The sequence below is a fragment of the Punctularia strigosozonata genome, assembly GCF_000264995.1.
Source record: "Punctularia strigosozonata HHB-11173 SS5 unplaced genomic scaffold PUNSTscaffold_7, whole genome shotgun sequence".
NCBI classification, from domain to species: Eukaryota; Fungi; Basidiomycota; class Agaricomycetes; order Corticiales; family Punctulariaceae; genus Punctularia; species Punctularia strigosozonata.
In genome coordinates this window covers 398,511-412,376 of record NW_006767439.1, presented here as the reverse complement: position 1 = coordinate 412,376, position 13,866 = coordinate 398,511, and the positions used below count along the sequence as shown (strand labels likewise).

General features: G+C 57.1%; 3 protein-coding genes across 3 annotated transcripts; 2 read left to right on the top strand and 1 right to left on the bottom strand.

Annotated features, from left to right (window-relative positions):
• Positions 1 to 3,240: 3,240 nt before the first annotated feature.
• Positions 3,241 to 6,415, top strand: PUNSTDRAFT_134641 (uncharacterized protein; the record flags this gene model as incomplete). Its single annotated transcript, XM_007384139.1, has 4 exons — positions 3,241 to 5,430; positions 5,480 to 6,034; positions 6,103 to 6,179; positions 6,232 to 6,415. 4 exons carry the CDS (start codon positions 3,241 to 3,243, stop codon positions 6,413 to 6,415), a joined length of 3,006 nt encoding a protein of 1,001 aa, XP_007384201.1.
• A 536-nt stretch (positions 6,416 to 6,951) lies between these two features.
• Positions 6,952 to 9,072, bottom strand: PUNSTDRAFT_143890 (uncharacterized protein; the record flags this gene model as incomplete). Its single annotated transcript, XM_007384138.1, has 3 exons — positions 6,952 to 7,710; positions 7,780 to 8,954; positions 9,018 to 9,072. 3 exons carry the CDS (start codon positions 9,070 to 9,072, stop codon positions 7,183 to 7,185), a joined length of 1,758 nt encoding a protein of 585 aa, XP_007384200.1. The 3' UTR covers positions 6,952 to 7,182.
• A 2,971-nt stretch (positions 9,073 to 12,043) lies between these two features.
• Positions 12,044 to 13,180, top strand: PUNSTDRAFT_52700 (ACN9-domain-containing protein). The gene is made up of 4 exons (XM_007384137.1): positions 12,044 to 12,198; positions 12,280 to 12,359; positions 12,418 to 12,566; positions 12,615 to 13,180. Exons 1-4 carry the CDS (start codon positions 12,107 to 12,109, stop codon positions 12,729 to 12,731), a joined length of 438 nt encoding a protein of 145 aa, XP_007384199.1. The 5' UTR covers positions 12,044 to 12,106; the 3' UTR covers positions 12,732 to 13,180.
• The last annotated feature ends 686 nt before the right edge of the window (positions 13,181 to 13,866 follow it).

Genomic DNA, 13,866 nt, shown 5'->3' with positions numbered 1-13,866 from the left:
GCGATATTCCTCGAGGCTCTCTTCGCTGAGAGAAAGATTGTCCTGAGTCGTCTGACGCTGCGCCTCTGCAGAACAGTCAGAAGAAACGACGAAAGAGTAGCAGAGCACATACCTTGAGCTGCATCAGCGGCCTTCTGCGTCTTAACTAGCTCATTACGAAGCGCATCCACTTTCTCCTTCTGACGTTCGATGTCTTTCTGTATCTGCTCGCTGGTCTTCTGCGCATTATTGAGCTTGCGAGTCGCATGCTGAATCTGAGCATCAATAGCCACTAGATCCGGTTTCTGCCCAGACATGAGTATCCGCCTATATGCGTCTTGTAGTGCATACCTTGCTCTCGAGTGCCTTTTCAGCTTTCTTGATCTTCTTCTCTTTCTGCATCACGTTCGAACGAGCCTTCGCTTGCTCTGCACGAGCGCCTTCCAATCCTTCGTCTTGCAAACGTTTCTGCTCACGCAATTCGGCAAGTTTCTTGTTCTGCTCCTTGATCTCTCTCGCGTTGGTGGCTAAACCTTCTTCGATGTGGAACAACTTCCACAAAGTCCGGCGAAGGATCAGCTCAGCCTATGTGTCGTATTAGTATGAATTAATGTTAGTCGATGCAAATCCTGACTCTTTCTTCCACTAATTCTTCGAATTTGTCCGCCTCCTGCTTCTGGTCTTTGTATTGCTTGATTTCGCCTGCGATACCGCGGCGCTTGTTGAAGTTGAAAGTGGCGTTTTCCGTCGCGCGTTCCTGGTCCTCCTTGGCCTTTTCATACTCGGCGGCCAATTCCAATGAGCCGCTGATCTGCTCCACGAGACGCGTGAGCTCTTTTGGAGACTGCGACGCTACGGCTTCGACATCTCCCTGGAAAACCAGGAAGTTCTTGGCCTTGACAAGGATATTATGAGACATCAACGCCGAGTTGTATGCAGCGTAGGTGACGACTTTGCCGTTCAGCTTGTATTCGGACGCGCCGGATGTCGAGATCGTCCGCTGAAAATGCCACTCCTTGCCCTTCGTATCCTTATAGACAGCCAGAACCCATGCCTTGTGCGCCGTTCCTTCGCCTTCGCCTTCATCGTCGTCTCCCTCGTCCGCGTTCGAGCCCTCCTCATCGCCCTTAGCGAGTCTCCTTCCGCGATAGACGAGGTCTTTCAGCTGGCTACTACGCAGTTGCGCGCTCTTCACTCCGAGAACGAAAGAGATGGCATCCATGAGGTTCGACTTTCCGGCACCGTTGGGTCCGATGACCGAGGTGAAATGGCGAAAAGGGCCGATGGTTTGGTGACCTCTATTAAGTTCTCGGTATCGGTGTGAGCCCGTTTTTACTTTTCATCGAATTGCGTACCTGTAGGACTTGAAGTCGCATACTTCAATACGTATCAATGGCATGGCGGCGCTATCGCTGGGTGTCTCTGCACTTGGAGTGCCGTTGACTTGAAGTACAGAGAAACGCCAATTTTAAGTCACCAGGAGCTACTTTTATATCCTTGTCGTGTTCGATTCGGAAGCCTTGAGCGATGTAACAGCAGTTATGCAAAACGCAGAAACCAGCAGGTCCCCGACGCGCTCTGGCGACGCGCTCAAGTAGCCACGTGATCTGACAGTTCGGTGTCAGTGTCAGTGTCACCTTCAGCCTTTGCCAGTGCCCTTCGGTAGTGCGAATGTGCCGACTGCGTCTGCGTCTGCGATACCCTGGACAATGTCGATCTTTACGTCCATCACCTAACCACGGTTGCCGTTACCGACTCTGACGAACTCTCCAGTCATTGGCTAGTTCACTCCCACGTATAGCATCTACTCACAGCCGGCATGTCCGCGGCTCCGGGGCTCGTTAACGAAGAAGCTTCGAGAGTGGTCTGATGTCCGCATCGGCCCTGTTAGTCGAGCAAACAGCTGTCTCTGTGCAGTGTCCATTGCTCGGTCGGCTTTTCCCGTGCACTCTCGTCATACATTTCGCATGCGCATCGATATATCAACGAAGGTATCGCTTTAGCGCCCTCTTGCTCAGTGCGATCCCGCTGTTGGTCACACACAATCAAGCTCGCATCTCTATTCGCGCCAATCCGCCATCCTGATTGGCATAGCAAGCTTCTATCGAGGATGACCGTGGATAGTCCAGTGTTTGTGTTTACCAGATTGGGTGCTGGCTGTCCATATCTCATCCGCCGATCCTTCTATAATGCAACGCGGACCAGAACATCCGACCGAACAATGTCATCAACTACGGCTCGCCGAAACCTTCTTGCAGCCGTTTCACGGGATGTATGGACCCTCCATTCCAGCCTCACTGGGACCCCTCATCACGGAGACGTCTACTGGAGCGTCTTCCCCAAGGAGGAAATGATAAGATTTACTTCCACCACAAACCCTGCTCACCGAAGACGTCAACATGGAATCGTCCACTGCATCAAGGGCGTCCATCAGTAACGCCGAACACAGCACCGACGCATATAAGGCACCTTCACCGTCTATGACTCTTGCGGCGCCTCTCCCCAGTCTGCCGCTTTGAAACATCTCGCCGCGCCCTCACATGCAGCACATACAAGCCATTCTTCACGCACCCATTGGTAAGGGTCACATACTCATGAAAGGGTTGTATATTGACATATCCTCGCGTCCAGCTCTATTCAGCGATGTTTTCGGGGCATTCCGGCTGCAGAATCTTGACGAAAAGAAACACAGTGACTTGACTGCCAGTCTAGTCTGTGAATGCAAGCCCAGTGCGTTCTCCCTGTATGAAGCGGAGCCTATTTACTCACAACGCAACGAACGTTAGTAACTTCGAAGACTGGAACGGAGGCTGCAGGTCTACACGCCCAATTTGAGCAACAGATGGATTTTGAGGCATTAAATCAGTGCATCCTCAAGTATCGCGAGATGCTTTCAGCAGAACAATATAGGGCACGTAGTTCTCTGTGATACTCGTCATGGATATGCAACGCTCACGCCAGGCACAGCAAAATGCGATAGCACCAATGCGGTACCATGCCCTTGGGCTGCTTTGCCATGCCCTGAGATCGCGTCATTACTTCTGTTCAGGTGGACGAAGAGAGGACCTGGAAGAGGTCCTGAGGCTTGGCCAGGAGGGCCTTGACGCGTGCAAGTCCGACGGTTTCATCTGCCCTACCCTTTGGGTCCGATTTGCTGCCGCCCTTCGCCTTGATGCAGACCAGGGTGGGCCAGCGGAAAATCGAGATTTGGCCGAGCGCCTCTGCCGAGAGACGATCGAATCATGCGATGATGGACACGCAATGCGCATTCAAGCCCTCTCCCTGCTAGGTTCGATCCTCGCCCGACGTTATGAGAAAACGAACAGTCAAGCTTACATTGACGAAGCCATTGGCCTGCAACGGATTGTCTTGATTCACGTCTCTGCCCTCCCCCACGAAGAACGCACCAACAGGCTTCACGGAGCCCATCATGTGCTGGCTGATCACCTGAAGAAGCGGTACGAAGTCATACAAGACCCGAAGGATCTCGAGGACGCTATCTCCAACTACGAGATGTCGTTGGCGCTCTGCCCGCCTTCCCATAAAAACCTTGAGTTGCTTTTAGCACGACTCGGCCAGTCGCTAGGTCGGAGATTCCACCTACAGGGCCAGCTTAAAGACCTGAACAATGCCCTCGCTACTGCGCGACGTGCTCTGTCGATCGCCAGCCCGAAGAGCGAGGCACGAAGTTATACGTTGGACGTGATGGCAGGTTTGCTCGTCCTCAAGTTTGACTTGGCTTCAGCATCCGAATCCGAGCTTGCTGAGCTAGTCTCGTTTCGCCGTGAAGCCCTTCGATTAACTCCGCACAGTCACCACTCGTATCATGGCCGCCTCAATAATCTTGGTGAAGCAATACGGCAGCGTTTTCTCTGGACGGGGATCCTAGCTGACCTGGAGGAAGCTATTCAGTTGTTTCGCGAAGACTCCAGTACACGGAACCGTACGCTGGCAAACGCCTTTGTCCCCTCTATCAACCTGGCCGAAGTTTTGTACCTACGGTACAAGGAAACAGGGCGCATTGACGATCTCCGCGAGTCAATCATGATTTACCGCGATTTCTTACGGACAGAAACTAATCCTCGCCGCCGCGACCTTTTCATCCCAGCGATGATACTGTGTCTTTGCGTCAGTTTCGAGAATGATCACCGAGACGAAGACTTGCAGGAAGCGATTGCGCTCTCTCAGCAACACTTGGAAACTTTACCTGTTGACCATCAATTCCGATTTCCCGCTATCCAACGTCTCTGTGACGCATTGATATTGCGCGGCCAACATCACAAATATGTTGAGGATATCGAAAGAGCTCTCGATCTTTTGGAAAGTCACAATAAGCACGACTTTCTCGAGTCTGCTTCTGGTCCAGCGTACTTCCGCGCTCTCGGGGCATCGTACCTTGCCCGATTCCGGTTGAAAGGGGAGCGGAGAGACGTGGAGCGTGCCAGAGACTTGCTCCTCGAGTTGCTGGAACGCGCGCCGTTTGGTCGACGAGCTCGGTTCCAGAGCCTCATCGACCTGGCAGAGCTTTATCTCGAACGCGGTTCCGGTCTGTGCAACCCGGACGCGGCGTTGGGTTACTTGAAGCAAGCCGTCGCTGAAAACCATCGCGATGTGCGATCTCGCCTTCAGGGCACCATACGAATTCTTCGCATTATTGAGGCGAATCAGCCCCACGAGTCCATGTCTGAACCTTCGGTCAGAAAGGAGCTCCTCGACATCTATTCGACGGTCACGGGCCTGCTTCCTCGGGTAGCCTACTTCGGCTTAGACCCCTCCTCCCGTTTGGAATCGCTCTCCATGGGCCAGAGCGTGGCCACAGTAGGTGCAGTTCACGCGCTTGTTTCGAACCAACCCGAGAAGGCGGTCGAGTTCGTCGAGCAGGGCCGCGCTGTGTTCTGGACGCATACCCTGCGTCTCCGCTCCGACTTTCAAGACGTCCCGGAAGAACTTCGTGAACGCTTGACCGTGGTCGCTAGGAAGCTGGAGAAGCAGAGCGACATATCCTACTCGTCCTCCGACCAACGCCTGGTGGAAAAGGCCATCTCTCAGAGGAGGCAAGAAAGCGACGAGTTCAATGGATTGGTGGATCAGATCCGCAGATTGCCTGGCCTTGATCGGTTCATGTTGTGCCACGACTTTTCGACCCTGTCGCAGGTGGCAGAAAAGGGCCCCGTTGTCATCTTGGTGACGAACGCAATGGCATCCTATGCTATCATCATCCGAGGTGTCGGCCGGCTAGTCAGCATCGCACTACCCTCGCTCACGGACAGCTGGGTGGTCTCGTCGGGAGAAAGGTGGCGATCTGCCGCGGAGGAAGCCCGGTCGCGCACCCGGTTGCAGGTCAGCAAGGTTAAGGGCCGTAGACCTGCTCCAAAGAACGCGGTGGACGAAGTGCTCGAAGGCTTATGGACGAAGATCGCGTGGCCTGTCCTGGATGCCTTACAACTGAAGGTGAGTTCGACCTTCGGGCCTTGCAGCGCTGCTCGCTGACGCTGCAAAGCCCTCTTCCGGTCGTCAGCGTCCGCGCATCTGGTGGTGTCCAACGGGATCTCTCGTTCACCTTCCTATCCACGCCGCCCGAGCATCCGCAGGCTCCTGCTCGGACTACGTTGTTTCCTCATACATTCCGACACTCGAGACGCTAATCAACGCCCGCCGGACATACAATCCCATTCGCAGGGACGACGTCAAGACACTGCTGGCCGCCGTTCCACGTCCGCACAGTGAGCGATGGAAAGAACTGCCAGCCACATGCGAGGAGGTCCACGGCGTCGCTGGGATCATACCCGCTCCCGCCCTGATCCAGCTTCCCGAGGACGAGGACGCGCTTCGCGGCCTCGGCCGCGGGGTCAAAGGCGAGACGCTGCTCGGGCTCCTTCCCGACGCTGCGATCCTCCACCTCGCATGCCACGGCTACCAGGACCCTGACAACCCGCTCAAGAGCGGCTTCGTCATGTCGGACGAGACGCTGACGATCGAACGGATGATGCCCGTCCCGCTCCCGCGCGCTTTCCTGGCGTTTCTCAGCGCGTGCGGCACCGCCAAGGTGGACAATGTGAGCCGTGACGCTTCGGCACCCGACCGGTTGACGAGACCCGTCTGACGACGATAATAACCCGGCAGAACCAACCGGACCAGGTTATCAACCTGGCCGCGACGATGCTTTACGCGGGCTTCAAGAGCGTCATCGCGACGTTGTGGTGAGCATTCGTCTTTTTTTTTCGTTTCCCGTAGCCCACAACACGTTTCTAGGTCCATGGACGACGTGGACGGACCGATGATCGCCGCCTCCGTCTACAAGACCCTTTTCGGGGGCGATTCCGAGTTTCTGAACCCGGACGACGTCCCTTACGCCCTGGACGCCGCCGTGCGTGAGCTGGAGCATGTGCACCCCGACCCGAGCCGTTGGGCGCCGTACATCCACCTCGGTATCTGAGCGATATCCAAATCGACGCGATTCGTTTCCGCATTTCTCTCGCTTTGGCCCGGTCATGCTTCGACGGACCCCCCCGTTTCTTGTTGCGTTTTTCACGCCCGAACCGTGACTAGCGCCTCGCGTTCCTGAAGCGATCCTGATGGTTCATTGTTTTATTCCCTTGGAGTCAGCAATGCCTCACTCAATGTTGCCCCCTGCGTATCAGTATGTAGAATGATGAATGGCCCTTACCCGCCGGTAACCCCATAAGTACATGACGACGTGAGAGTAGATTTCGTCCCAAACACGTTGACCATATGGGCCTAAGCAGCAAAGCGATGAAGAATGAACCGGGGTGTGTGTGCCTGTCAATTACCCCATAAGTCGAGCCGCACTCCTTCAGCGACGCATTATTAGAATGATGTGATATTAGGTATAAATCTATGCACAGGTTCGAGACCCATAGTAGGGCTACAGTGAGGTGACGAGACAGATCATCCGCAGTACGAGGACGCGAACGCCCACGGGGGCTAACCAAGAAAGCCAGGCGGAGGAAGGGGGAGATGCGTACGTATAGATACAGCAGGTAATAAAAAAAAGGGCTACAATGCAGGGGTGATGCCGGGTCAGAGTCAGAGGCAATACGATGAGACGTGTGGGTGTGTGCGTGTGAGGTTTGTGTTATTGAGTAGGAGATCTGTGGGGGTATCCAAGCCAAGGTTCCGATAACCAAGAATGATGATGAGGATCCGTTCCCGTTTCCGAGAGAGAGAGAGGGAGAAGTAAAATCAGTATTCGTATCCGTGGGCGGGAGGGGTGGCCTCCTCGCAGACGACGCCGAGGACGTCCGCGTACGCGCTCGCGTCGTACATGCCGTCCGCGCCGAGATCCGCGCCGGCGAACATGTCGCCGACGTTCAGCCCGAGGTGCTCGATCCCGACGTGGTAGTTTTCCAGCCCGGAGTCCATCGTCGGCTCCTGCTGCTGCTGCTGCTGCGATGGCTCAAACCCGCCCATGTGGTAATCGGTCCACTTTGGGACGGCCTGTTGAGGGACGGGCGCGTGCAGTTCGGGGTGTTGTTGGTGCTGGTGGTGGAGCGCGACGTGCTCGCTCGGTGCGGGCGAGCCCGAGTAGGCGGTGGACGGCTCCGAGTGCGGCCAGGCGCTGGGCGTCTCGAGGTCACCTGAGATCGGGTACGGGATCCGGATGGTGAGCTCCGGGTGGTGCGGCCCGTCGAGCGGGGAGATCGTGTCCTCCAGCGCGAACGACGGCTGGGCACAAGTCGTATCGAGCGATTCCATCAGTCCGTGCACGTTCTGCGAGGAGAAGGGAAGGTTTGTGAGCAACTGTGCAGTGCGGGGTTTTGGTAGCAACGGGGCACTCACGAAGGCGGCTTCAGGATGCGATTGCGCGGAGGTCTGCGAAAAGCCGCCGGAGCCGAGGAAGTTTTGGTCCCAGATCGTCGTGTCCGCCTCGGGGAGCGGCGACGGGCTACGCTGCATGAGCACGGGCGCGTCGGCCATGTACAGGTCCGCGGTCGGGTTGTGGAAGTGCTGCTCGTACCCGTACGGCTGCTGGTCGAAGTCGTACCCCCACGGCCGGGACGGGATCGGCTGGACGCTGGACGGGCGGCGCTGGCCGATGACGGTGCGCGAGATGTTGCCGACCGGGGGCGAGGCCGGGCGGGAGAGCGAGGACAGGAACGGGAGCGCGGGGAGCGCGATGGGCGCCATTCCCATGCCCATGCCCATGGACTGCGGCTGCTGGGGCTGATACTGGAGGTGGTGCATGTATTGCATCGGAGGCGGGACGGACGAGCTCCGGCGGTGGAAGCGCGTCTGCTGGCGCTCGTACGGCGGGGGCGGGCTGAGCGGCGGGAGCGGCGCGGGGCTCTCGGTGGCCCGTGCGCTGCCGTTTCCACTCTCCTTCGCGCGTTCCTCGTCGAGCTCGCGGACGGCCTCGGAGAGCTCGGCGCCGCGTTTGCCTTCGATAAGGAGCAGCGCGACGTCCTCGAGCCGGCGCTCCTCCTCAGGAGAGAGCACGTGCTTGTCCTTCTTGCCCGCACCGGCGCGGTCCTTGTGCTTGGTGTGGATCGGACGGAACTTGTAGTCGGGGTAGGTCTGCTTGTGGAGGGCCTTGGCGGCGGCGGCCTCCTTCTCCCAGTAGGCGCGCTCGAGGAGCGGGAGCTGGCGCCAGCAGTTGCCGATGATGCGGGAGAGCGAGCCGTGGTTGGTCTCGATGGAGCCGGGGACGTGCTTCTGCTTGACAAAGTTGGCGCGGAAGAGCATGAAGGCGTTGGGCGGGCGGGGGACGTGGCCGACGGAGCGGCGGCGGCCGGGCGGGGCGCGCCGCTTGGGGGCGTCGGGCTTGGCGCCGGTGGAGGGCGCGTCGACGACGGGGAAGAGCTGGGCCTCGGGCTTGGAGTCCGGGTCGGCGGCGGCGAGGGAGGCGGCGGGGTCGGTGCTGTAGGTGCCCGGGGTGACGTTCGGGGCGAAGGTGACGGCGCGGGGGGAGCGCGAGGAGATGCCGTACTGGCCTGGCTTGATGGGGTTCAGGCCGGCTGCAAGGGAGGGACGATCAGTGTGTGCGATAAGACGCGATAAGGGAGGACGTCAGAACGCACCGAGGTTGGCGAGGGAGGAGCGGCGGCGGCGCGTGGAAAGGCGGACGGCGGGCATGGCTGGCTCTGTCTCTACGCCCAATCTGGAGGGAACAAAAGGCGAGGGGGCGGGGGGCGGGCTCTTATTGTTCTCGGGGCGTCAGGGATTTATACCGACCCGAGCGCGAGACGGCCTGGGAGGGCGCAGAAGCCGCGAACGTTAATACAACACTTCCCGTTTTGGACGCCTCTTTGTGAGCGCTTTCGGGCGGGCCCACCCCGGTCGCTGGACGCGCCCCCTCGTCTGGCCCAGGTATCGAGGACAGGACGGTGCGCTCGTCGCAAACGCACGCGGCCAGCAGCCTTTTGTACGACGGTAGAAGGTCGCCACCGCCCACGGACGCTGTCGTCGCCGTCGAGCAGGAGACGCGTCGCGCGTGCCAACGGTCCCACGGCCAGGTCGCCTCGTGTCGGAACCAGATCTGGCGAAGCACGTGCCGACTCCGGCCTGCCCTCCCATCAGATTCAAAATCCCGTCTCGTCCCTTCTCACCGCTCCTACCAAGCCAGACGTCGCGTCGTCGCGTACAAGTCTCCTGTGCAGCCATCCATCGCGTTGCAATCCCTAGCGCTAGATATCTTCGCTATGAAAGACGACCAGGACCGGTCATATCTCTACCCAGATCTGATAAACGCGCGCTCTGATGGCGATCGTGCCAGGAACGCCGGAATCGGCGTTCCTCCGTTCCGCCAAATGTGGGGTGTGTGTGACTTAGACGCCGAGTCTCTCCTCCCCCTCCAATCGCGCAGCGCCAGCACCGAGGAGCGCTGGAGAAGTCGTTTCAGTTGGCAAATGAAACCCTTTGGCTTTGGGTCTGATTGCATCGCCGGCGGTCTTTGCGCGGAGCTGCCCCTTCCGTGTATGTGATTTACAGCGGCTGTGCACCGTGTGTACCCCGGCGGTAGATCGCGTCGTCCAAAAAGCTCTTCCAGTTTCACCATGTATTGCGTAGATATTCTTGGTCTAACATGATCGCGGGCGGCACCGCTAGTGGTCCAACCTTGCAGAATCCAAGGGGGATCGACAACAGATCAGATATGTTGGTTGTTTCTCAGACACGGCATCACATCTCAAACACAAGGAGTGACCGCATTTCGTCGGTGTGCAATGATGCTCATTCAAATAAGGTAGGCAGGATCAGTCCAGTACAATGACCAGGGCGATGCTCTACCGACCCATCTACAGATCGCAGTGTCCATCTCCAGAGATAAAGCGACAAGGCCCTGCATGAGGCCGCGGTGGCTGAAGGCTATCACGCCGTTGTTATCCGTGCCTTTTGTCTGCGTCTCAGACGTGCGACTAAGCAGCGCTCTACGCCTACCTCCTTGGGGAACCTAATATGCACTGAAGAGAGCACGGCGTATCGCTCCGGGCGTGGTAAAGAAAAACGATAGTGTCGAACGCTGCGAATTAGCCTGCATCGCGTTCCGCAGATCCTGCCACGGGCACCAAACGGCCGTAACAACGAGGCGTCCGCGAGGAGGTCGGCGACTGGTCGCCAGAATATGGAACATCGCCTCCGGTGCCGAATTCTGGTGCCCAGATAGACGCGCAAAAAAAAAAAACAGCGAGTGGCATCGCCTGCGTTGCTGATCTGAACTCGAGAGCCAGAAGGTTAGAAAGCCGGAGAACCGAGGCGTGACGCATATTGAAGTCGTGCACAAAGCCATCAAGTGGTCAAAGATCGTCTATGATGCCTGCGCCTGAAACCTGGTAGCGACCACCAAGAATCGTGATTGAGAACCGAGGCTCACTTGTTGTCTCGTCCAGGAGCTAGGATCGTGCTGATGATCTGCGCGCGTATGAAGTGGCGCTGTTGGACCGGTCGAAAATAGATCAGCACATACCTATGGTGCAGGTCTCTATTTTCGCTCGGTGTCCAGATATCGGAAAGTGCTTCATGACAGCCGTGAACGTTTTGCGTCGAATTTGATAAAGGATGGGCGGTCGATGGCAATAGCATCGATATGCGCATCGCCTGCAGAAGTCTGCTTCGGTACCTAGAGGAACGGGAGAGGATTTGCAAGTGGCGTGGTCGAATTCGATGATCTGAACACCGCGAATACCAGAGGGAGGCATGCGGTACATGAAGTCGAAGTCTTGACCGAGACGAGAGAGGCGGATCTCGGGGGTGCCAGACCGCTATGGTGATCTTGATACCAAAGCTATACGGCGAGCCACTACCGTCTCTACCATCGTGTTTCGTGACTGAGTCTGGGCAAACCGAGCATCATGATGGAGCACCGAGACTCACCTTTGTCTCGACCACGGGAACTAGCGTGAAGTCGGCCACGGATGGTGCTATGGAATCTTCAAGTTCCAACTATACATAGATGACCAGTTGAGGGTTTTTTTTCCCTCGGCGGGACGAGCGTTGTGATGTAGATAGATGTGGCGGTTATGTCTGCGAACCGTCTAAGAATATGTCTACGGATCATCCGAGAAGGATTCCGGAGCAAAAGATTGGGCAATGCGATGGTACGGATCGCATTCAGGCCGAGTCTTGTGGTAAAGAACGCCCTGCCTGCCGATAACACCGGGCCCTCTCAATGGCGCTCCTTTCCACCCACGGGCCACGAGATACACATCGGGTCGGAAGGTGACTGCCCCTCTGGTGTGAGGTACCGACGGCTTATGGAGGTTGCTAGTGAGTAGTTATAGCCAAAGTCACGGCCGGCGCCATGACTCTAGGGTGAGTGGTTCCGTGTCGAGTTGCCACTACCGGTGCACCGTGCAACTGGAAGCGCAGTCGGTACTAGACTTTCGGTACTTCTAACGGTTCACGAAGGTGGATTCGGCGTAGGTCGAGTCATATCGGGTGAACGGCGAACTCGGTGGTTGATTGGCCCAAGCGCTGCAAAGCACAAAGAACAGTGGCCTCGTAATGCGGGATCTTACTGTAAGACGGATATTAGCACGTGGGCCACGGCCAAAGACGTAATATCCGCGGCATCTCCATCGAATATCTGAGTGTTCGCCGTCTAAGCCAACGACGGTCCACCACACACTTGCGCCCAACGTATAAAGAGCACAACGGCTGACTGAGATTCGCGATGCGTTCCTCCCTCCAACGACTCGCCCAGTCTGTGACGACCCGGCCGCTAAACCTCCGCGAGGCGAGCGCGACGCTCCTCCCTCCCAAGCCGTATGCATCCATATCCCTTGCTCTACCCCTTGGTTGGTTACGCGTCGAGATGTCTGAGGCGAGCCTTTGATGACTGTGCAGGCTCCTGAGGCGGCTGCTACGGGCACACAGGCTCCTGCCCTACGAGATGCGTTCCCTGGGCGATGACTACGTCAAGTCCGGTTCGTACTAGTGCTTTCTTTGTCGTGTAGCAAAGCCACTGATGCCGAGTGGCGGCAGAGTTTCGAAGACACAGGACGTCGGATAACCCGGTGCACATCATCGGCTTCCTCTCGCAGTGGAAGATGTACCTCGACCAGCTGCCTACTGGTGCGGAGGACGCAGAACACTTTTCGGGAAAGAAGATGGACCCGACCGTGTTTGAGAAGGTGAGAGCACTATTCACCTGGGCGATGGACTTCTCTCATAGGACACAGATGTCCAACGAACAAGTTGGCCAGCTATACGAACTCATGCACGCGACGAAGGAGATATGGAAGCCTGTCGAACAGCTCCGGAACGACGCGGCAAATCATCCGAAAGACAAAAGTTGAATGCACCCATTCGTCAGGTTGTCTTTGTGGTCACATTGTCCGGATCTTCTATCGCTTACCCTTGTAGCGTATCGCATTTGCGCAACCTCGGCTCTCTTCTTCGAACCCTCTACGTGCTCGCGTGCTCGCGATCCACCAGCACCGGACCCTTTGGTGGAATGGATACGTCTTCGAGCTCCGACATCCTCTGGCACCATTGTTGCAACCATTGTGGTCTTCTGGGGGTGGATTATCTCGAGACTTCCACCACAACATGTTCGAGGCACACCATATGCGCGCGTATCATTCATGCTGTGCACTATTCAACGTGTTCCACCGTGGCCGCGCGCGTGGAGACTCCACGAAGTCATCTTGATTTTGACTACTAATTTTTTCCAGGTTCGTTCCTACGGGTCTCCAGGGCCTGGCTCCCGGCGCCCTGTCTTCGCGGAGATCAATTCAGCGTCAAGAAGCCACGTAGCTACTCAGCCCTAGGCGTTGTGTTGAGAGCCAATCTCGCGGAGTCACGGCCACTGTGCCTCGCGTCTTCGAAGGAGGCGGGGTGGCCCTCTACGCGCCAATACAGGCAAGTGCCGACGTCATCGTCGGCGCTAGTGCGCTCCTTGGACGTATTAACGTGGTAAGCGGTCGTTCTATGAGTATGAGTACATGCACTGAATGAGTGCCTCCTTTCAGTATCGCTGTACCCTACGGTCATGTCTTCACTATCGAAACGTTGCTCCTAGGCGAACTTAAGGCCAACGCCCACCGTATCGATCGTGTGGGCCATTTGTCACTGGTATCTAGCCTGAATTCGAAGTCCACCGATATTCGACATTGCGGGTCCATGCTCGCGTTCGCACCTTCCCCGCCCCGCGGTGGCTTGCAGGCCGACGACGCTCAACTTTTTGCCCGTCTCTACCACCCAGCAAGCTGCTCGTGGCCGCATTTGTGCCCTCTACGCTTCATTATCGGATATGACACATGCGCCGAACTTAAAACCGCGAACCAAATTATGTTCGAAACTCCTCGAATCCCACTGCTTCACGACGCAATTTCGCTCTTCGCTACAGCAGCTTAGGGATCGTTGATCGGCCCCGGCTGTTGCAGCGTTGAACGAGACGTTCACGCTATCCTCGGGTTCTACCACCGCTTT

Excerpts from the sequence above, each read along its gene's own strand:
- PUNSTDRAFT_52700 (XM_007384137.1), top strand. The coding sequence starts at position 12,107 with ATGCGTTCCTCCCTCCAACGACTCGCCCAGTCTGTGACGACCCGGCCG. Across the intron at positions 12,199-12,279 it reads ACGCTCCTCCCTCCCAAGCC|GCTCCTGAGGCGGCTGCTAC; the intron begins GTATGCATCCAT and ends ATGACTGTGCAG. Across the intron at positions 12,360-12,417 it reads CGATGACTACGTCAAGTCCG|AGTTTCGAAGACACAGGACG; the intron begins GTTCGTACTAGT and ends GAGTGGCGGCAG.